Source organism: Squalius cephalus (genome assembly GCF_949319135.1).
Source record: "Squalius cephalus genome assembly, chromosome: 6".
Lineage (NCBI taxonomy): Eukaryota > Metazoa > Chordata > Actinopteri > Cypriniformes > Leuciscidae > Squalius > Squalius cephalus.
The window spans coordinates 35,028,646-35,048,380 of NC_137127.1; the positions used below are offsets into that span (position 1 = coordinate 35,028,646).

The window sequence follows — 19,735 nt, forward strand, 5'->3', positions numbered from 1 at the left end:
GACTATGGTACGGTCTAAATCCTGATTTAAAATCCTCACAGATATAATTTCTTTCTAAAAAGGAACATAGTTGTGAAGATACCGCCTTTTCTAATATCTTTGACAAAAAAGGTAGATTCGAGATCGGCCTGTAATTGACTAATTCTGTAGGATCAAGTTGCGTTTTTTTTAACAAGCGGTTTAATTATAGCCAGCTTAAAAGTTTTTGGTACGTATCCTAGAGACAAAGACGAATTAATGATATTAAGAAGAGGATCTATGACCTCTGGAAGCATCTCTTTCAGTAGCTTAGTCGGTATAGGGTTTAACATACATGTTGTCGATTTAGATGATTTAACGAATTTAGCAAATTCTCCCTCTTTTATAGCAATGAATGAATCGAATTTTTCCTTAGGGAGACTACAATGCACTCCCTGATGCGATACTGTAGTAGAAGGTTGCATAGTTATAATTTTCTCCCTGATATTATCAATCTTATAAGTGAAGAAGTTCATAAAGTCATTACTGCTTTGCTGCTTGGAAACTTCTGGGCTTGAAGCTTTATTTTTCGTTAGTTTAGCCACTGTTTCAAATAAATACCTAGGGTTTTGTTTATTTTCTTCTAATAGGGTTGAAAAATAAGCAGATCTAGACGCTTTTAAGGCCTCTCTGTATGCAATCAAGCTCTCTTTCCATGAAATACAAAATACCTCTAGTTTTGTTTTCTTCCAGTTGCGCTCCATTTTTCTGGAGTCAGCTTTGTTGTAAAAATCAGCTTTGTTATAAAGCAGCTCTAAATAAAAATAGTGTCATTGATCTGCTGAGGTTAGTTAGGTGTTAATTCAGTTCAGTTCAATGACTGTGTAAAGTTCATCAACTATGAAATGAGTTCAATTCAGCTATAAAGGAACTTTGTAGAAAACAGTGATGCCATCATCCTGCTCAGTTCAGTTCTCATCCAATAGTGCCAGTACAGTCAACTCAATAATATTGCTGTATATTATGTGTCCCGAACTAGCAAGCCAGAGGAGACCGTTGCAAAGAACCCAAACTACATCAGTAACAGAAATGGAGAAAAAAAAAACTTTGGGAGAAACTAGTCGGAGGGTCAGTTCTCCTCTGGCCAAAGAAAGCAAAATGGTGTGGTTATGATTCCAGGCTGCATCACAAGTCAGTGCATTGGTATCATTCAGAATATTTCATCCAGTTTCTTCTGCTTGGAGATTGAAGATACATAAAGCTGGCATATGGTGGGAAGGATATGAAGCTGGCCATAGGGGTCTGTACAGAGGACTTGTCTGGTTCTCATGGTCTTTGCTGGTTAATAATTATTTAATAACTAATGATCTTTGCAACAGAAGTGAATCAATCAAAATTAACTTTAGCATGGACAATAACTTTATTCTAGAGCTGCTGTAAAGCCAAACCAATCTCTGTTACTTTAATTTCCTATTATCACTTTAAAGCTGCTTTGAAATTATCTATATTGTTAAAAGCGCTATATAAATGAAGGTGACTTGACTTGACTTTGCTGAGGATCTGAGCCGATGGCTTTAATGTAGTGTGTCGACAAGGTCTTCATAGGGGAGCTGTCTCTAGGACTTGTCTAGTCATGTTCTTCACTGACATTCATCAGTTGGTCGTCACAAGGTGCAGGTCCGCATCTGATCTGGATACGGACACGTTTGACTACGGTAACTTTGAGATATACACAGAGACTCTAATATAAGTGTAGATGCCATTTTTCTTATGATGTAACAAGTACATCAGGTGTTATGGGAAGTGTTCCCAGTTCCGTTTGACCTAATTGACCTAATTTATGCAGCCTACCTCATCCCTCGAGAAGACAGCCAAGCGGGGATCGGAGCTTGCGAACGCTGAATCTCAAGGGCTGACCTAGCATGCTCCTCTCCCATACACATCACGCACATCAGGGGATAGGGACTCACACACATCCTAATCTTGACCCTGACAAGTTGGCAGCTAAGCTCCTGTTCTCAGACACAGGCACACAAGACACGCGCTCAACAAACATAGTTTATGAAGACAAAGAAGCTGTCGAAGTGCACTTCTGGTGTCTATTTATGGACTTGGTTATGCACTATGTAGCGTCATGACGTCCATACGTTTGGCCAATCAGATTGGCATGTTTAGACAGAGGAGTTCCCATAGTGTTAAAGTCATGAAGCGGCATTAAGTTCCTCTCGAAAGGGAACACAAATTATCATGATCTGATATATGTAACTGGGTTAGCCTTTAAGTGTGTTGCTTTTTTTGCGTGCACGCATGGGTACACCTGTATTTACCTAGAGTAAGAGTAATAGTGTGTGTGGTACAGATGAGATGATGCGCATGCGTTCTCGCCCACGGACATTTTGTGAGATGTTCAGCGAGCATTCGGGAGAGACGCACACTCTTGGGAAATCGTGGAGCATTGGATATCATCCAGTGGTAAATACAATGCTTTATGCTATTATTCTTTGTAAATACCATTTGTGGATGTATTTTCAGAAGAACATATAGAGAACCCATACTATGCAAGAGTCAGAAACACCCATCCATGATATGCTGCATGAGACACACCATCTCTATCTCTGCTACAGAAAACTCTGCATTTTTACATTTTTTTAAATATATATATATATAATAATATATAATAATAATAATATATATATATATATATTTTTTTTTTTTTTATTATTATTAGTATATATATATATTATTATTATTATATATATATTATTATTATATTATATATATATATATATATATATATATATATATATATATATATATATTATTATCATTATTATATATATATATATATATATATATATATATATATAATTATTTTTATTTATTTTTTTACAAATGAGGACGTCCCCAAAAGGAGGTTTTGGGAGGTTTTTTTCCAGGTTTATCTCACTTCTGGGTACAAATTTGTTCCCAAAATATAGTTAAGTAGGTACGAACACACAAAGCACATAAAACCCACCTTACATGCATAGTGATTTGTTTCGTGGCAAATATCAATTATTTGAACATGAGTCGCAATGTATTTAAAATGAACATCTTAAGGAGACAACTAAGGAATTAGACATGTTTTTAAACATGCTTTTTAAAAGACAAGAGTTTTGTTAACAGGACTGAGAAAATGCATCCATCTTCCACCTAAAAACTAAAGTTATCTGAGCTGGACCAATACATAGGCTATTTTTAATAGTTAAAAGTTAAAATAGTTACAACAAGCAAATTACACCTATTAACTGGAAGAGTTACAACAATCAAATAGCACTCATTCGGAGGACTGGCCCAAATATAGTGAGATTGTGCTGTGCTGTGTGAATGAATAAGAACTGCAGGTTCAGGAGTGACCGTTAGAGGGCAGCTCTGAAGTGTTGCCTTTAGTTGCCTCGTCTCCCTGACGTCATAGAGACACGTCTGAGAGTTACGCGGGAAAACTGTCACAGCACAGAATGGATCCAGCGGAGGTAGAGTTTCTCGCAGAGAAAGAGATGGTAAAAATCATCCCGAACTTCAGTCTCGACAAAATCTATTTGATTGGGGTGAGTAAATATGACAGCTACAGCATGTATATGGCCGTGTTTTACGTGTGTGTTTATGCGTTATGAGGTTTTTGATATCTTGTTGATGTTTTGATGGTGATTTTGGTTCAGCCGCTATCATATTCGGGAGACTGAATCTTATATTAAGCTAGATAATAAATATGAGTGACTTATTAAAACAGTCAGGTTAACTTCCATTGATTTAATTCAGCTTAATGGTTATTTTCTTTCGCCTAAAATAATCATCCCCGACCCCTACCTCTAAACATACTTCTCTCAGAAACATGTGCAAAACATGTTTTTGCCGATTTATGAGCCTTTTTAACTAGTGAGGACCAGTGGCTCCTGTATACTACATGTATTCATATTTAGTCAAATCTGGCTTCTGTAAATGAAGCTGCAAAGCCGTTTGAAGTATTCCTGTATTCCTGTACAGCCAGCACAAAAAGATTCTAAGAAAATGGAGGAAGCAAGAGGTCACTCTGAAACATCAGTCAGTACTTAAAAAAAAAAAAGATTAATCCAAATAATTCTTTGATGTAAAAGTATTCTTCTATTTTGTAGGCTATTTTGTCCCATGTGTTTGTGTGTCGTATATTTTGTTATACTGTAATTAAGTCACACTCACTGCTTCTTCAGTGTTCATTGGTCCCTGCATCAAGTGCATGACATGATGTATAGGCTATTATATACAAACTTTCAGGGAGATCTGGGCCCATTTAATCCGGGTCTGCCTGTGGAAGTTCCAGTGTGGTTGGCCCTCAATCTTAAACAAAGGCAGAAATGCAGGATAGTTCCTCCAGAATGGATGGACACTGGTGAGTTCAATCACATACACGGCTGTGCTGGCACACCATCTCTCCTGAAACCAACTCTAAACCCAGATGATCTTTTCCTTTCCAGACAAACTAGAGGAGATCCGTGAACAGGAGAGAAAGCTAGACACTTTCACTCCAATCCCGAGTCCATATTACATGGAGCTGACCAAATTATTACTCAACCAGTGAGTACCAGATCACCTTCAGCATATTCACATGAAAGACCTCATGCAATCATAATCCGTTTTGTGGCTTTTAAATGATGTCTGTTTATTTGATGTCATCTGTATTCATCTTAATAAGGAATGTATTTTTAGCTGCTCAAAGATCTGTGGAATACAATGACATTTTTAGTTTTGGGACAAAGGAGACAAGTTGCACACCTGCTCTGATGTTACAGGCAGATAAATCCAGATGGACCACAAGCTTGAGCTTCAGTTTCACCAAAAACTAGAGGAAGCAAATTGAGTTCAGAATTTGAATGTGATTACATAGTTAAATTAGGCCTGTCACGATAACTACTTTTTGTTGGACGATATGTTGTCCCAGAAATAATTGTGATAAACGATATTATTGTAATTTATGCCACTGGTTATATAATGGTAATATAACAACATAATAATGCCCGTACATGCTTTCAAATAACAATGAACTCCCAGAATGATTTTCTATTTGCTCCATTTACTTTGTCAAAACAGGGTCGGTGATATAAGAATACAGGGTTGCACTAAATGTAGGCACACTAACACGAAGCCTAAGGCCCGTTCACACCATGGACTATAACGATACAGATATAGTTCTAAAAATCATTCTCAATATTAAAGTCGGCATGAAATCAAATTTGACAAATCTTCTTTTTATATGTAATATTGTAGTGTTTATTATAAATGATTTATCTGTGCACTTCATTATTTTTTTTAAAAATTCATGTACCCTTATAATCTTTAATCAAATACATTACCCTTCCCTCCCCCCTCGAAACGACCTCTCTTCTCTTTCGGTCACATGCCATGGCGAAAGGGTGCGGCTAAAATCCTCCACAACTGAATGTAAACTGGCATTCAAATCTGCCTCCATTTTGTTTGCAACGCCCAACCTCCAACGATCCAATCAATTCCTGAAGGACGAAGTCAAGCCCCGCCCTACATTTTTTTCTAATTTCAGAAGCCGTTTCACTCGGATATATGTCACAACAAGGAAAAAATGACAATCTCAACTTCCGTTTCATGCCGACTTTAAAGAATAGCAGAGTTCACACCACAGCTATACAATAACGATATAGAGAACAATATCGTTGGGATCACTTTCAGAGCGATTTTTTTTTTTTTCAGCTGTTGAAAGATAAAACACTGACAGCCAATCTGAATCCATTCTAATAATAGGGCTTGCACATTTAAAATGGCAGATGACATTGCGGAGAAGTTAATCGCAGAGTTCCAGATTAATCCACCACTGTTTGACAAGTCGAGCCCCTTTTCAAGAAAATGGATATGGAAAACAATAGTTTAGACCCTCTGAATAAATGGTGTAAAGAATTACCGCAGGTATCCAGTGCTCGTTTCAACAACATTGTCTTGCTGTTTGAAGTTGCGGTGAAAAAGACTAATTTAGGTGTTGTTTTTATTCCACTAAATTCACTGTTAGATTATTAGATCGATGACACTAGCTTCACTCAAAACATAGCATGCTGAGGAGATCTGCTGGTTAAAGCCGTGTAAATGCAACAACGACAGCAAATACATGTTCAATGATGTTGTACACACCGAATAGAATAAACAGACCGTTATCGTTAGTTGGTGTGGGCGCAAATATAGCCTAGTTGTCGTTATAGTTATCATTATAGTTCTTAGTGTGAACAGCCCTTAAAAACAACACACTTTTAGCATGACTGTCAATTTAGTCTAGTTTAGAGATGACATTACCTTGAATTGATGTTGCCAATACTAGGCCTACCTAATTTTAAAGAAGGATAGAAAATCTTGTTTAGTTGTCTGTTCAAAATCGTGGGAGAATCGTGATCTCTATTTGAAACAAAAAAAAAATTGTGATTCTCAATTTATCCAGATTTGTGCAGCTCTAACCACACGCATCCGTGCGTTTTGGAGGCGTGGCTTCGAAAAGAGTTCTGAAGGGAGGGCGGGATCTTTTCCCCTTTTAGGCTTTCAAAGCTAGCTTGCTATTGCTAGCCTCTTTGAAACTGCAGACCCAAGCTTTAAAACATATATTTCCACATTTTCATAATCTTCATGGTAATGCAACTTAAGCTAATAATGGGGTTTATGCACACCCTATGTATTATTAAAAGTTTAAAATTTTGCTTTTAAAGTATTGAAATAGTGTTGTTTTTTTTGTGTGTGCAGTGCTGCAGATAACATCCCCAAAGCCGATGAGATCCGAACGCTGGTCAAGGACATCTGGGATACACGCGTGGCCAAACTGAGACTTTCTGCTGACAGCTTCATCAGCCAGCAGGAGGCTCACGCGCAGGTAAAGTTGACATGAGTGGATCAGAACCAAGTTTAGCTTCAATTAATGCTCTTGTTGGATTGTAGAGGAGGGTTTGAGTACTGAACATTTCAGTGTTTTTTTTATTTCGTAATTCATTGTCAACTTGGAAGCTGAAAATTCTGTTTAACTCTTTCCCCGCTACTGACGGAAATTTCCAGCTTTCCGTGTTGTCACTGTTATACGTTAGGGGGCGCTATGACACATCTTCTGAAAGAGTAATGAATCTCCTGGGGCATGTTCAAGTTCAAAACGGTGCGCAACGTTTTGCTACGGTTTCCGGGTTGAACGTCATGTTTCCTGGAAACGGCGTGCACCGGTGTGCAACGGGGTTTGAGATACGTTTTCTCTTGTTTGGTGGGTGTGTCAGAACTGCAGTCCAATCAGCAGCAACATGTATATAAAGCACGCGGTATTAAAGTGAACTCGCACAATGGGTTCAAGGAAAGTAATTTACAAATGTGTTCAATGCAGCTCGGTATACGCAACAACTGAGGATATTAGAAGACATGTTTGTCGTAAGTTTTATTGTAAAAATATAGGATATCAACATAATGATAGTTGTTTATATTTTTAGCTTCATTGCAAGTGTATGACATTTGGTATAGAAATAGGCTAAACATTGGTAATTAATTGCTTTACCTAAAAATGAGAAAGAAAATACAGGGTATTAAAACAGTATGAACTACAAATAGAGTCAGTATGTGAGGCTAAACAGATGTGTTTTAGTTTAAATTAGGTAAGATGTGTGCTTCCATTTCAGTTTCAGCAATCCCTTCACTCGATTGGGATGTTCTCTTTTGTTCTGGGCGGCAAGTGCAGTAACTGTAACATCGGGCATATTTTGTAGTATTAAACACATATTTATACCAACTTCATCAGGCTCCGAAAATTCTTCACAAAGAACACAAAGAATGGCCTTCTCAGCTTGCCATAGTTGCAACTCATGCGTCATCAGAACAGTGTGTTCAACGCATCACCGTTTCTGTTTAAAAAACGTTGTGCAACGTTTTGTCGGGGCTGAACGCAGCCCTGATCAAAACACATGTGAAGAAGAACAAGCGATAGCATATGTAAGCAGATGCATTATGTAAAATAAAGTGATCATCAGCATTAAAAAGCATATAAATCAAAACTGTCTAATGTGTTACTTAGGGGTGGTAATCTCTAGGCACCTCACGATTCGATTCGATTCGATTACGATTCAGAGGGTAACGATTATCGATGCATCTTTTTTTTTTTTTTTGACTACTTGGTACTTTTAAAGCAAAGTATTTATGATGACCCAAAACAAATTTATTTCCAATACTTCCTATATTAATTTTATTAATAAAACAAATGGAAGTGATTTGGCAAGTCAACTGTAAGGTTACATTTGCCAGCATATGTCCCAACACTGCAAAGAACCAACAGGAAAATAAATGTGTGCCTGTACTAGCAGCGTACTTGTAGTAAATCAATACAAACTTCAGCATATTCTGAATCTCTAGCATTTAATAATAGACTTCTAACCAACATCCTCCTGTTATTTCCAATGAGCAATATAATCCTTCAGACAAAAAAACATTTTGCTGTAGCAAAATCACAAACAGTTTTCATTCAAAAATATAGAATAATGTACCAGCAGCTCTCATACAAACATAATGCTTGTGGACTTGCGCATATTCTGAATAATTAGTAACATACAAAGCCGCTTTTATACACAACTAAATAATAAAGAGTTATGACTTGAAATGTTTGCTGTATACCACAATCAAAAACAGCTTATACAAAAAAAGTGAATGAGCATCTGCAGAGAGCAGTCAAAATGCAACTTTTTGTGACTGGCACTGCACTGATACATACTGTGACTGTGGAGGGCAGTATAACGTACGTATAACAGATCGGTTTACAGCATACAGATGTGAAAACTAAACAATACAGAAGGCAGCTCTCATACAAAAAATACTAAATTGGTAACAATGAAATTGCCAATTTTCCATACGTTAGCTTTTAACGAAGAGGGTGCCGTTCGAATTTGGCGCTCAACCACAGACTGTCCGCGCACTGCACGTCCGCTTTAGAGATCCGCCTTTTGCATTCCGTCAATATTACTTTATTAGAAAGAAAAACAAAAACAACATTTTTTTTTAGGAAATCGATTTTTGACATTTGTGAATCGATTCAGAATCGTCCATGTCCGCATCGCAATGCATCTAAGAATCGATTTTTCCCCCCACCCCTAGTGTTACTGAATGAACTGTCGTCCCAGGACAAGCTATAGGATTGTGAAGCTTAGGCGGTGTTGATGGACTCAATTTACTCCATCTATGTTTAGATCATCTTTCTGAATCCCATCCAGATGTAGTCTTTGACAAAAACACAATTTTCTCAGCTTTTTGCTTAAAATGTTCCTTTTTTTTAATGAAACTTACCCATATTCAAGTGAATTTTTAAAGCTAGAATAAAACAGGTTTCTCATTTCCTTATTTTTTTTTTTTTTTTAAAGCAGTGAGTCTGCTCTTTTGCATATTCAGATCAAATTCAGATGATCAAAAGTGCTGGTGGTGGCTGGCAACTTTTTTTCAAAAATACTAGTGGGGAAAGAGTTAATGTCCCTTTTCTGGTAAGCAGTGGGTATAGTTCCAATTTGGCAGGGTAAACTGTAAATATTCTTAATGTTATACCATGGTAATTTATTCATTCTCTTTAACTTGTGCGATTCAGTCAAATTGATATGTCAGTTGATTGATAAACCTTCATTCTCTCTATCTCTTTAGCTGGATAACCTCACGCTAATGGAGATCAACACCACACGCTCATTTCTGCTGGATTCTCTGAACTACATGTATAAACTGCGCTCAAACCTACAGCCGGGCAGAAGTAAGGACTACTGAGACGTTAGGAAATACTGGAGACATTCTCTACCAGATGGATATCCGTCATTTTTCGTGTTATATGTAGTGAACCATAAAATAGGACTGAAATTTGTGTTATGGAACAGATGTTTGAAAAGATTACTGTTGATTGTCTGAAGAGCAGAATCATATCTGAACTCATGACCACTGCTGTTGCTCGGCATTTAAATAGTGACTGATGCTGCACTGTTATTGTAGCTGTCCGGACTAGTAAAAACCTTTAATCAATGTTTGTATGTAATGGAGATTTTTTTTGGTCGAAATAAATTAAAAAGTATTTTTATAAATTTGTTTTTATTTGTGCAATTGTATGCACAAAAACAAAAAGGAATTAAACCACAATGTTTGATTTGTAGTCATAGTTTACTGAAGAATATTCAAGATCTGAATCGAAAAAAGGTTGATCTAAGAACAATTTCACCACTCCAATCCCGAAGGGTGCCTTTCAGTCCATCCCATCTCACTGTTGACTCACTACTGTCCGTCCTTTCACCCTGACTTTAAAGCCAAAACAGAATTATTTTCCTCATAAAGGTGAAATTAATATTATCAACACAATAATGATGTGTCATTCCTGAATATTGTTTCATCAGGCAATCGCTTCCTATATATATATATATATTACATACTGTGTGACAATTCTATTTAGGCTATGTTTTGCAAGATTTGCAATTCCGGTTAAATAAATGCTGGTGGTGTTGATGAAGGTCAGTGTGATGAGTGAATGATTTTGAGGTTTGAAGTGTTTCTGGAATTTTTGAAGAGAGAATATCTGCTTTGGAAAAAAATGGTGTGCTGCAAAGTGTTCTCTGTTTTGAAAAAATGGACAATCAATTATAATAGCATTGGTCAAAAAGTGACAGGTGTGGGAATCCTGTAATGGTTATTAAAGGTAGGGTAGGTTTCCAAATTTGTTTAAACTTTCTATATATATCATCAATACATAATTAAAATGTAAGTACTCTGAAAAAAAGAGTATAAAAATCGAGTGACTCTAGACCGTTTAATCTGCATTAAATACAGCTCATTATTTCCATTCGGGACGAAACAAAGGATTGGCTTAGGCGACTGTCACTCTCTCGCAACCATGGCAACCACCCTTTTGCTAAAGGATCTGCCCACTTGCGCGCAGTCGCGCACCCGTTTGATTTGAGGAATTCAAGAGGCACGGAACCTAGGAATAGGAGATGCAAAACTCGACGCAGGTCCTCTTGTCCAAGAAGTGCTCCTTGCCCTGCGACCACTTCGTCCTCAGCCTCTACTTCCTCGGACCCTAGTTGCACGCACGTCCTCTTGCACGACCTCCTCTGCTTCGCCCTCGACCCCGGACCTGTCCTCGAGCAAAAACGTGCATCAATGTAACCTGTTTTTAGCTTTGCCTTATAGATATAACTAGCTCGTTAGCGAATAGAAAAAAATATATATTTTAAACTTTACCAATATCAATATGCTAGCTTGATAGTGAGTACTAAAATACATCTTATTTGTTTATATTCATAATGATAAAGTTAGATTTTTTTATTACATGTGATTCTGAGATGATGTCACTACATGCACTGCGCTCCTTCCTCTCCGCTCCGCTCGTCTCAGGTAAATAATGCGTCTTCCAGTTTACAGAGGTGTGGACTCGAGTCATGTGACTTGGACTCGAGTCAGACTCGAGTCATGAATTTGATGACTTCAGACTCGACTCGACAAAATGTACAAAGACTTGCAACTCGACTTGGACTTTAACATCAATGACTCGTGACTTCACTTGGACTCATTAAGAGGAGCCTAACTGATCTCTTTGGCAGAGTGAAAAAGTTTGTAGAGCTCTTTCAAATACTGATAAAAACTGCTAATTTCAAGTATGGGTAGGTTGGTGGTACACTTTCCATGTCAGGTGGTACAACTACAATACATAATATTTTTGCTGTACCACCTGACATAACTTAAATTAGTTTAAACACTTTAAAATATCATTTAACATCTGAATATTGTTTAAACACATTGTCTTCAAGAGTGTTGATGTCATTAGAAGTCTTCCCAAGTGAGGCTGGATCCGAACTGGAGCTGCTGTAATCTCTAGTAAAATATGCTGAGCATCCTGAGATAGAAACAGGGAGACAACAGGAGAAAGATTAGCATTGCTGCTGTTCATATTATTTCAGGCAAAAGATGGTCATGTGCACTTTTTACTATTTCATCACATATAGTGCAAGATTATGAGATGTGTTAATTGAATGCTTGGCTAAAGAGATGTGTCTTTAATCTAGATTTAAATTAGGATAGTGTTTCTGGGCCCCAAATATTATCAGAAAGGTTATTCTAGAGTTATTCCCTTACATTCTATTGAATTAATAGGAAATCATCTGATTTTAAAAAGAAAACATGGCCTCACGAGTCAGCATTTTAATATTTGAATACTATACATTCTTACAATGCAAACGTCCTAAACATTTCTGAGTATTATCAATGTTGAAAACAGTTGTGCTGATTAATCTTTTTGTGTAAACCAATGTAAAAGTTTAATCCATTTTCTTTTTTCTCTCTCCAGGATTCATTGTTAAATAGACCCAACATATACACTACTGTTCAAAAGTTTGGGTTCAATAGAGTAAAAATAAAAATCATATTTTATTCAGCAAGGATGCATTAAATTGACCAGAAGAGAGAGTAAAGATTTCTGTTTCAAATAAATGATGCTTTTTTTTTCTTTCATTCATTAAATAACCCTGAAAAACACAAAAATATGAAGCAGCACTGCTGTTTTCAACACTGATAATAATCTTAAATGTTTCATCTATGTTTTTAGTTTTACTTATTCACTTATTCATATTGCTCATACAGTTTCACTTAAGTTTGGATGTCAAAACTTTCTTAAAATAAATTAAACAAATAAATGTAAATGTAAATATGAGAATTTAAAATAACAGATGCATGGTGATGTACAGTAGGTGACAAAATATTGTGAGAAAATGGATATGAAGTTATTTAATGAGCTTCCTCACTTCACCTGTTTCCAACTTCTCTGGCAGCAGCTTTCTTCAGAAATATTGAAGTCGTGGAGCTTCCCTCTGTTGTAGAAGGATTATTTTGTTGATGCTGAAATCACAGAACTAGTTTTATCAATTTGTGTTTACCATTGAGCTAGTTTCAGCCAATTTTCACACTCCATGTAACGTTAAGTGACGTCATCGAGTACGTTTATGTTAAATACGTTTATGTTAAATAAATTAGCTCACTTCCAAACTAACTTATTTTTTACAAAACTATCAAAACCTCTCATCTACCCATAAGATGTGATTAAAATCCTAAACTTTCATATCAAAAGCTCAAGCTATGAAGTTAGCATAACGTTATCTCTTCTGAAAACGGTTGAGATGCTAACGGACTTTTTCCTAAGACACTAAACCATTTCTATAAAGCAAATATTCAACAGAAGCGTGTCAATTACAAGTACGAGAAGTGTCAAGAACAGTTGTGTGTATTATTCGGTATTATTTGTGTGATTTTAGAGACTAAACTCACCTGAAAGCAGTGAAAACAACAGCGAGAGACGGAGTTCTGCCGCTTTGTCAGTTGCGGTACGTTCACACGGGGCGTGAGCGTCAACGCTTCCCATTGACTTTTGCAGTCAGACGGTACGTTCACACGGGGCGTCAGCGTCAACGCTTGACGGAAGGCGTGGCTGAAGTTTGGCACTGACGCCATGGTCATAGCAGCGTCAGCCAATGAAATTTAAAATGTATCCTCAGTTTGCTGCTCTTGAACAGGATGAACGTGATTGGCTGCCGCCTGGCTACTGTATTTGCATAGAGCGATCCTATTGGCTGACGCTTCCGTCTGCGGCGCTTCACTGGCGTTGCTCGCGGCAGAAGTTGAAAAATTCTCAACTTCTGCCGCGAGCAACGGCAGTGAAGCACCGCCGACGGATCCACAATTCCTTTCGGCAACGCTTGACGTCACCCATTCAAAGTCAATGGGAAGCGTTGACGCTGACGCCCCGTGTGAACGTACCGTCAGTGGGGCGGTCGGTGACGCGCCGTTTCCATGGCAACTCATCTCCGCTCCAGTGTTTGAGGGCGACTCGAAGGTTCACGCGCACGCCCATTAAAAAGTCAAAGCCACGCAACATTTACAAACATAAACATCTAAAATTATAACCTTACTTGAATAAAATGAACGTAGATTTCAAACGTACAGTACGGAATACTAAACAAACAATTGAAACAAATACAATATTTCATAGAAATGCAGTCTGATAAGATGGTAATGAAATTACGGGCCCGTGACGTTGCAGTTCCGTTGCCAGTAAGTCATGAAATTACCAAGTTATTACGAATAGAGTACGTATCTGGAACGTAGTTGGTTATCTTATAACCTTAGGAGGACGTACTGACGACGTTGTGGGTTGGTAATATGGTAATGAAATTACGGTCCTGTTACTTTGCAGTTCCGTTGCCAGTAAGTCATGAAATTACCAAGATATTACGAATAGAGTAGGCCTATGGTTATCTTATAACGTTAGGAGGACGTACTGACGACGTTGTGGTTTGGTAATATGATGGTAATGAAATTCCGAGCATACGACGTTGTAGTTACGTTGTCAGTTGGTAAGTCATGAAATTACCAAAAAGTACGAATAAATTACGTAACTGCGACGTCGTGTGTTAGCTGTATATATACGTGTGTACAAAGAGAATCGCAATGCTGACAAAAAAACTTTTTTTAAATAAAAGTTGCTAATAACTTCTGGATTTGAAATATAAATAGTGAGTATGTATTTGTGGTACAGCCGCGGATCACGCACTGCAAACGCAGCATTTGTGAAAACACTATTGCGCGTGCTGGTCTTGCACCGCATGCACTGCACACGGAGTATGTGTGAAACGGCGTAAGCAGGCACATTGCAAGACAACCAATGAAGCGCAACAAGCAACAACGCGCCAGTTGGCAAAATGATACCAAAGGTAGTTTCGTTTGGCTATAAAAATTACGAGGTAGTCGACAAAAAACGAGTTGCAATTTGAAGTTGCCGGTACAGTTGCACAAAGAAAGGTATAAGCTTTGAACGAATGCTAAGCACCTTATCGGATGTACCGTAAAACTTCAAATAATAGCCGAGTCCCCAATAGACGCCTGTCTCTTTTAAACTGTCTCTCTCTCTCTCTCTCTCTCTCTCTCTCTCTCTCTCTCTCTCTCTCTCTCTCTCTCTCTCTCTCTCTCTCTCTCTCTCATACACACCAGTCATGGAGGCATTCCAATTATATTATCAGGTTGGTCCAGTTTTTCAGAAGTGATAATTTTTTCAGAAGTGAGGACCTGTTTAAAAGGTTTAGGCTAAAACGACCCATGTCTATTTGAAAGTTAAACTGTTTTGCAATATGAGGTCAACACAATACAGGACTGAAACTGCATGCTGTGCATTGTTCTAGTGCAATATGCTGTTGAAATACAAGCATTTTTTGTGAAAATTAAATTTTCTGTTTTTTTTACTGTATTTGATTAATGTCATTGTATAAAAAGAGGTTTAAATAAATACAAATCTTACAGACATACATGATTTGTATAAATTTTATTTCTGTGGTAAGAGGACTTGAAATGACTCGAAACTAAAATGGTAGGACTTTGGACTCGACTTGAGGCTTGTTGGCTTTGACTTTTGACTCGACTCGGGACTTGCCTCATCTTTGACTCGACTTGACTCGGGACTCGAGGGCAAAGACTTGAGACTTACTTGTGACTTGCATAACAATGACTTTGTCCCACCTCTGCCAGTTTATATACTGTCTATGCTTCCAGCTCAGCGGTCGGAGTCGCGCGTTCATGTGTTTTGGGGGCGTGGCTTTGGAAGGAGCCCAGAAGGGAGGGGGTGGAGTGAATGGAAATAATGAGCTGTCTTTAAAACAGTCGTGAGAGGTCTACATACACTCGATTTTTATACTTTCTTTTTCAGAGTACTTACATTTTAATTATGTATTGATATATAAATAAAGTTTAAACAAATTTGGAAAATAAGTTTTTTAGACAATTCCTACCCACCTACCTTTAATGTTTATCAGCTCAGTATAAGTTCTTGAGGTGCTGTCACACACTACACCTAAAGTCTGGCTCTGGAGATTTCAAACTACAGCAATGTTGGTTTTATAAAAATGAGCACATTAATGAATGAGCACACATGTGGCAAACACGTTTTTGAAATATTTAATTTTTTGTCTGAAATTACAGCAATATATCCATAAATACCTAATTACTACACTCAACAAAGAATATATTACATTACAATGAATTCAAACAAGTACATTTAAAAAAGAAAATAAAATAAAAACAAATAAACATTGGTTTCACAGCATCTAACGTCCTCCATTGAGTTTGGGGGCGACTGTGTGTGCATGTGTGTGTGTGTTGGGCAGGTTTGTATCTGCGCTCATCAGGCAGTGGTAGTGCTTCAGGTGAAGCAGTTACACACACAGCGATCAAACTGATGGCATGCCTGCTCGGGGTCAGCATGGCTGAAATAAATGACAGTGCAACCAAAGTCCTCACCTGTGCTTCAACAAGATGCATTTGAGACACTTGTGTGTTTTAACCTTGCACTGAATTTGAATTGGAAAAAAAATGGCATGTGGTCGTTCTGTAACTGCATGCTGTAATGCAGTGCTGTATACATGAGATACATACAGCAGCACACGCGACGGGTCAGGATAAGTGCCAGGAAAACGAACAGGTGCGTCATTCCCAGGTTCTACATCATCTTAACAATAGTATAAAAAGGTAGAAAATAAAAGATTACAGGCAGTCAGAGTTCATAAATGTTTTTAAGGCCCATATTCATGGTTTTTGTCAACGACTTGTGGTCTTGTTAAAATGCGTCATTGATAAGCAATGGTATAAAAACTTGGCAAACAAGAACGTCTTCAGACAGAGCAGACTTTCTTTGGAAAAACTTGGAATTTTCCAATTACAGCAGGACAGACTCAATTCATCGACTTGATCAAGCTTTGCTTTTGACTTTTTTTTGGCATGCCACCTAAAACTTTGGCACAGTAATTGTCAATGGCGAAAATTACAAATTATAATTATTCTTACTGTACATTTACAACATTTGTGGATTTCATTTTTGTGCATGTCAATTTCTCTGACAGACTCTCATCGCTTAAGCTCTCTGTGAACACAGATCAGAAAATCATGTTTTAGTACAAATGCCCTTTAATGCAGGAAACAGAAATCCAAAGAGGCTGCATGCTGCTTCATGACAAAAAAAAAAATCAACTCAGTGTAGCAGTCCAGAACTTTGAGAGACGGGTGACCACTAGGCAATGATAAATGACAGTAGACATCCTGGGTCATACATATCAGTGGGCTAAAGTTATTCTATGATGCGTGGCCTTGTGGGATCGGAGGAAACTGTTGGCGGTAGGTCCTGGGTCTGTTGCTACTGTAGTTCAGGCAAAAAGGAAGTGATGCCATCACTCCACGAGTCCTGAAAGGATTATTCTGACCAGCAGCTGAGCAAACACTAAAAGTGAACCTTTTGCTTAACGCCAAAAAGCATTAATATATTAGAAAAAACAATGGCAGGCTTTTTTCTTCCAAAGAACAATGGTTTAAGTAATTAAAAACATACAAAATCTTTTTTTTTTTCATTGTTGTTTTGAAATTATTTACAATACAATGCTGAAGCACCTCTTTAAAAAACTTTATTCTAAATCTTGAAATAAAACATTTTTCCTTTATTTATCTGATGTTTTTTTTTTCCTTCCCTAGATTTAAAAGAGTCATCTGTCATAACACAGTATCTCCAGATAGTTCCTCAGGTTTTGTCTTTAAGTGCATTTCTAGGCATGACCTCCATGGGAAAGAGATGGATGTGTTTCAACTGGCGTACTTCTTTCTCAATGAGCGGTATGGCATTCCCTGTGAATTAGATGCATTCGGAGGCCGTGACGTGTATTCATGGGTGATTTTGCTCACAGGATGACGTCGGAGGGCAGGTCAGTGGATGGCAAATTGGTGGGCCAGATCTTCTGTTCCTCACTATCGCTCTTCAGGCTCTCCGAGTGGATGGATTGGAAGGGATGTGGGGGGGGGGTGGTCTAAGTGGGTGGTTGGTGGTGCCGAAGGATGTCACCTGGGTGGATAGCCCTTGAAGTGAGCCCTAGACCAGGGGCTCTGAGGCAATGTCAGGCACTTCTTAAAGTGCTCCAGCTCTGCCTGTAGGTTCTCCCTCTCGGCCGCCAGCTTCTGCTTCTGAGCCATTAGCTCCTACAGACAAAATACACACATTAACTAGAAGACATTATATAAAAGGAACTCATTACAGGGTAGGGCAGCAATAGTATGACTGAATAATTGTTGCTCCTGATATTGTTAATGATTATTAATGTTGATTAATAGAATGCATAAAGTCATGTTCTGGCTACATGGGCATCACTAGGCCCTCTTCTGCCCAGCCCATTCGTGATCGTTTCAGTCCCCTTTAAAACATGAAACCGGCAGCAGGCTTCGGCCCGTCTTGTTATAATCAGCGCGTTCTTCAATCCACAGCGGCGCCGAGCAGAGCGCACTTTAGAAACAGAGGACAGGGTGTGTGTGTTCATTTGAGCCTCATTGGTCTGTCACTGCTCGTCAATGTCAGAATATTTGAGATGACCAATCAAATCAAAGCAGGCAGACTTTATGTTCACAGAAGTAATATGCATGTTAATAAGCAACTAGTTAATAGTGATAATTTGACCCTAAACTAAAGTGTTACCTTTTTTTAATCATACCCTCATTGGGGGCTGAGCCCCCCTAAAATGAAAATCCTAAAATCGCCCCTGTCTGGCTACACAGACAAAGCAAGCTATGAAGAACATTTATGCATTTTATTGCTTAAAACGTTTATTGCTTTTTAGGCATTATATAATGAATCTCTTGCATTGTATCTGTACTTTGTGGTTTACTTTACTTTGATGAGAGCCTACAAGCTTAACAGAAATGTGTGTCAAGTCAAGTCACCTTTATTTATATAGGGCTTTTTACAATACAGATTGTTTCAAAGTAGCTTTATAGTGCAAATAATGCAAGTTTGTTTCTGCTGTACAGCAGATCTAGAAGAAAATAGCATCATAGTCCAGCTTATGTAAGTTCAGTGATGGTTCATTTTTGTTCTAAAAAGTTATTAATTTAGTTCATTTATATATATATATATTTATATATTATATAGACTCATTACATGCAAAGTGAGATATTTCAAGCCTTTATTTGTTATAATTTTGATGATTATGGCTTACAGCTTATGAAACCCACGAAATCAAAATCCCAGAAAATTAGAATATTACATGAAATCACACAGTAATTACACAGTAATCCCATGGTCATTGAAGCAGGGTTTGGTTATTTTGGCAGTGTGGGCAGGTGCAAATCCTGCTGGAAAATGAGGTCAGCATCTCCATAAAGCTTGTCTGCTGAAGGAAGCATGAAGTGCTCTGGAAATGTCCTGGTAGACGGCTGCGTTGAGTGGACAGCACAGTGGACCAACACCAGCCGATGACATGGCTCCCCAAACCAACACAGACTGTGGAAACTTCACACTGGACTTCAAGCATCTTGGATTGTGTGCCTCTCCATTCTTCCTCCAGACTCTGGGACCTTGGTTTCCAAATGAGATGCAAAATTTGCTCTCATCAGAAAAGAGGACTTTGGTCCACTGTGCTTTATTAAATCCAGAGTCAACGCAGCCGTCTACCAGGACATTTCCAGAGCACTTCATGCTTCCTTCATTTTCCAGCAGGATTTGCACCTGCCCACACTGCCAAAAGAACCAAAACCTGCTTCAATGACCATGGTATCACTGTGTAATTTCATGTAATATTCTAATTTTCTGGGATTTTGATTTTGTGGTTTTCACAAGCTGTAAGCCATAATCATCAAAATTATAACAAATAAAGGCTTGAAATATCTCACTTTGCATGTAATGAGTCTATATAATATATTAGTTTCA

At 37.9% G+C, this 19,735-nt stretch overlaps 2 protein-coding genes across 4 annotated transcripts in view; one reads left to right on the forward strand and one right to left on the reverse strand.

The window, feature by feature from the left end:
• gse1b (Gse1 coiled-coil protein b) overlaps positions 1–19,735 on the reverse strand; it is a 486,478-nt gene that overhangs the window by 201,712 nt on the left and 265,031 nt on the right. For 2 of the 3 annotated variants that reach the window (XM_079874205.1, XM_079874203.1), the window contains exon 17: positions 16,306–18,015. In XM_079874205.1, coding sequence (XP_079730331.1) covers positions 17,878–18,015 — 138 coding nt within the window. In that variant the 3' untranslated portion in view covers positions 16,306–17,877. Of the gene's footprint in view, positions 1–16,305; positions 18,016–19,735 lie in introns of those variants that run through there. The other variant, XM_079874204.1, reaches the window with a different exon arrangement.
• Positions 3,418–10,170, forward strand: gins2 (GINS complex subunit 2). The gene is made up of 5 exons (XM_079874779.1): positions 3,418–3,545; positions 4,249–4,363; positions 4,449–4,548; positions 6,724–6,850; positions 9,628–10,170. Exons 1-5 carry the CDS (start codon positions 3,456–3,458, stop codon positions 9,742–9,744), a joined length of 549 nt encoding a protein of 182 aa, XP_079730905.1. The 5' UTR covers positions 3,418–3,455; the 3' UTR covers positions 9,745–10,170.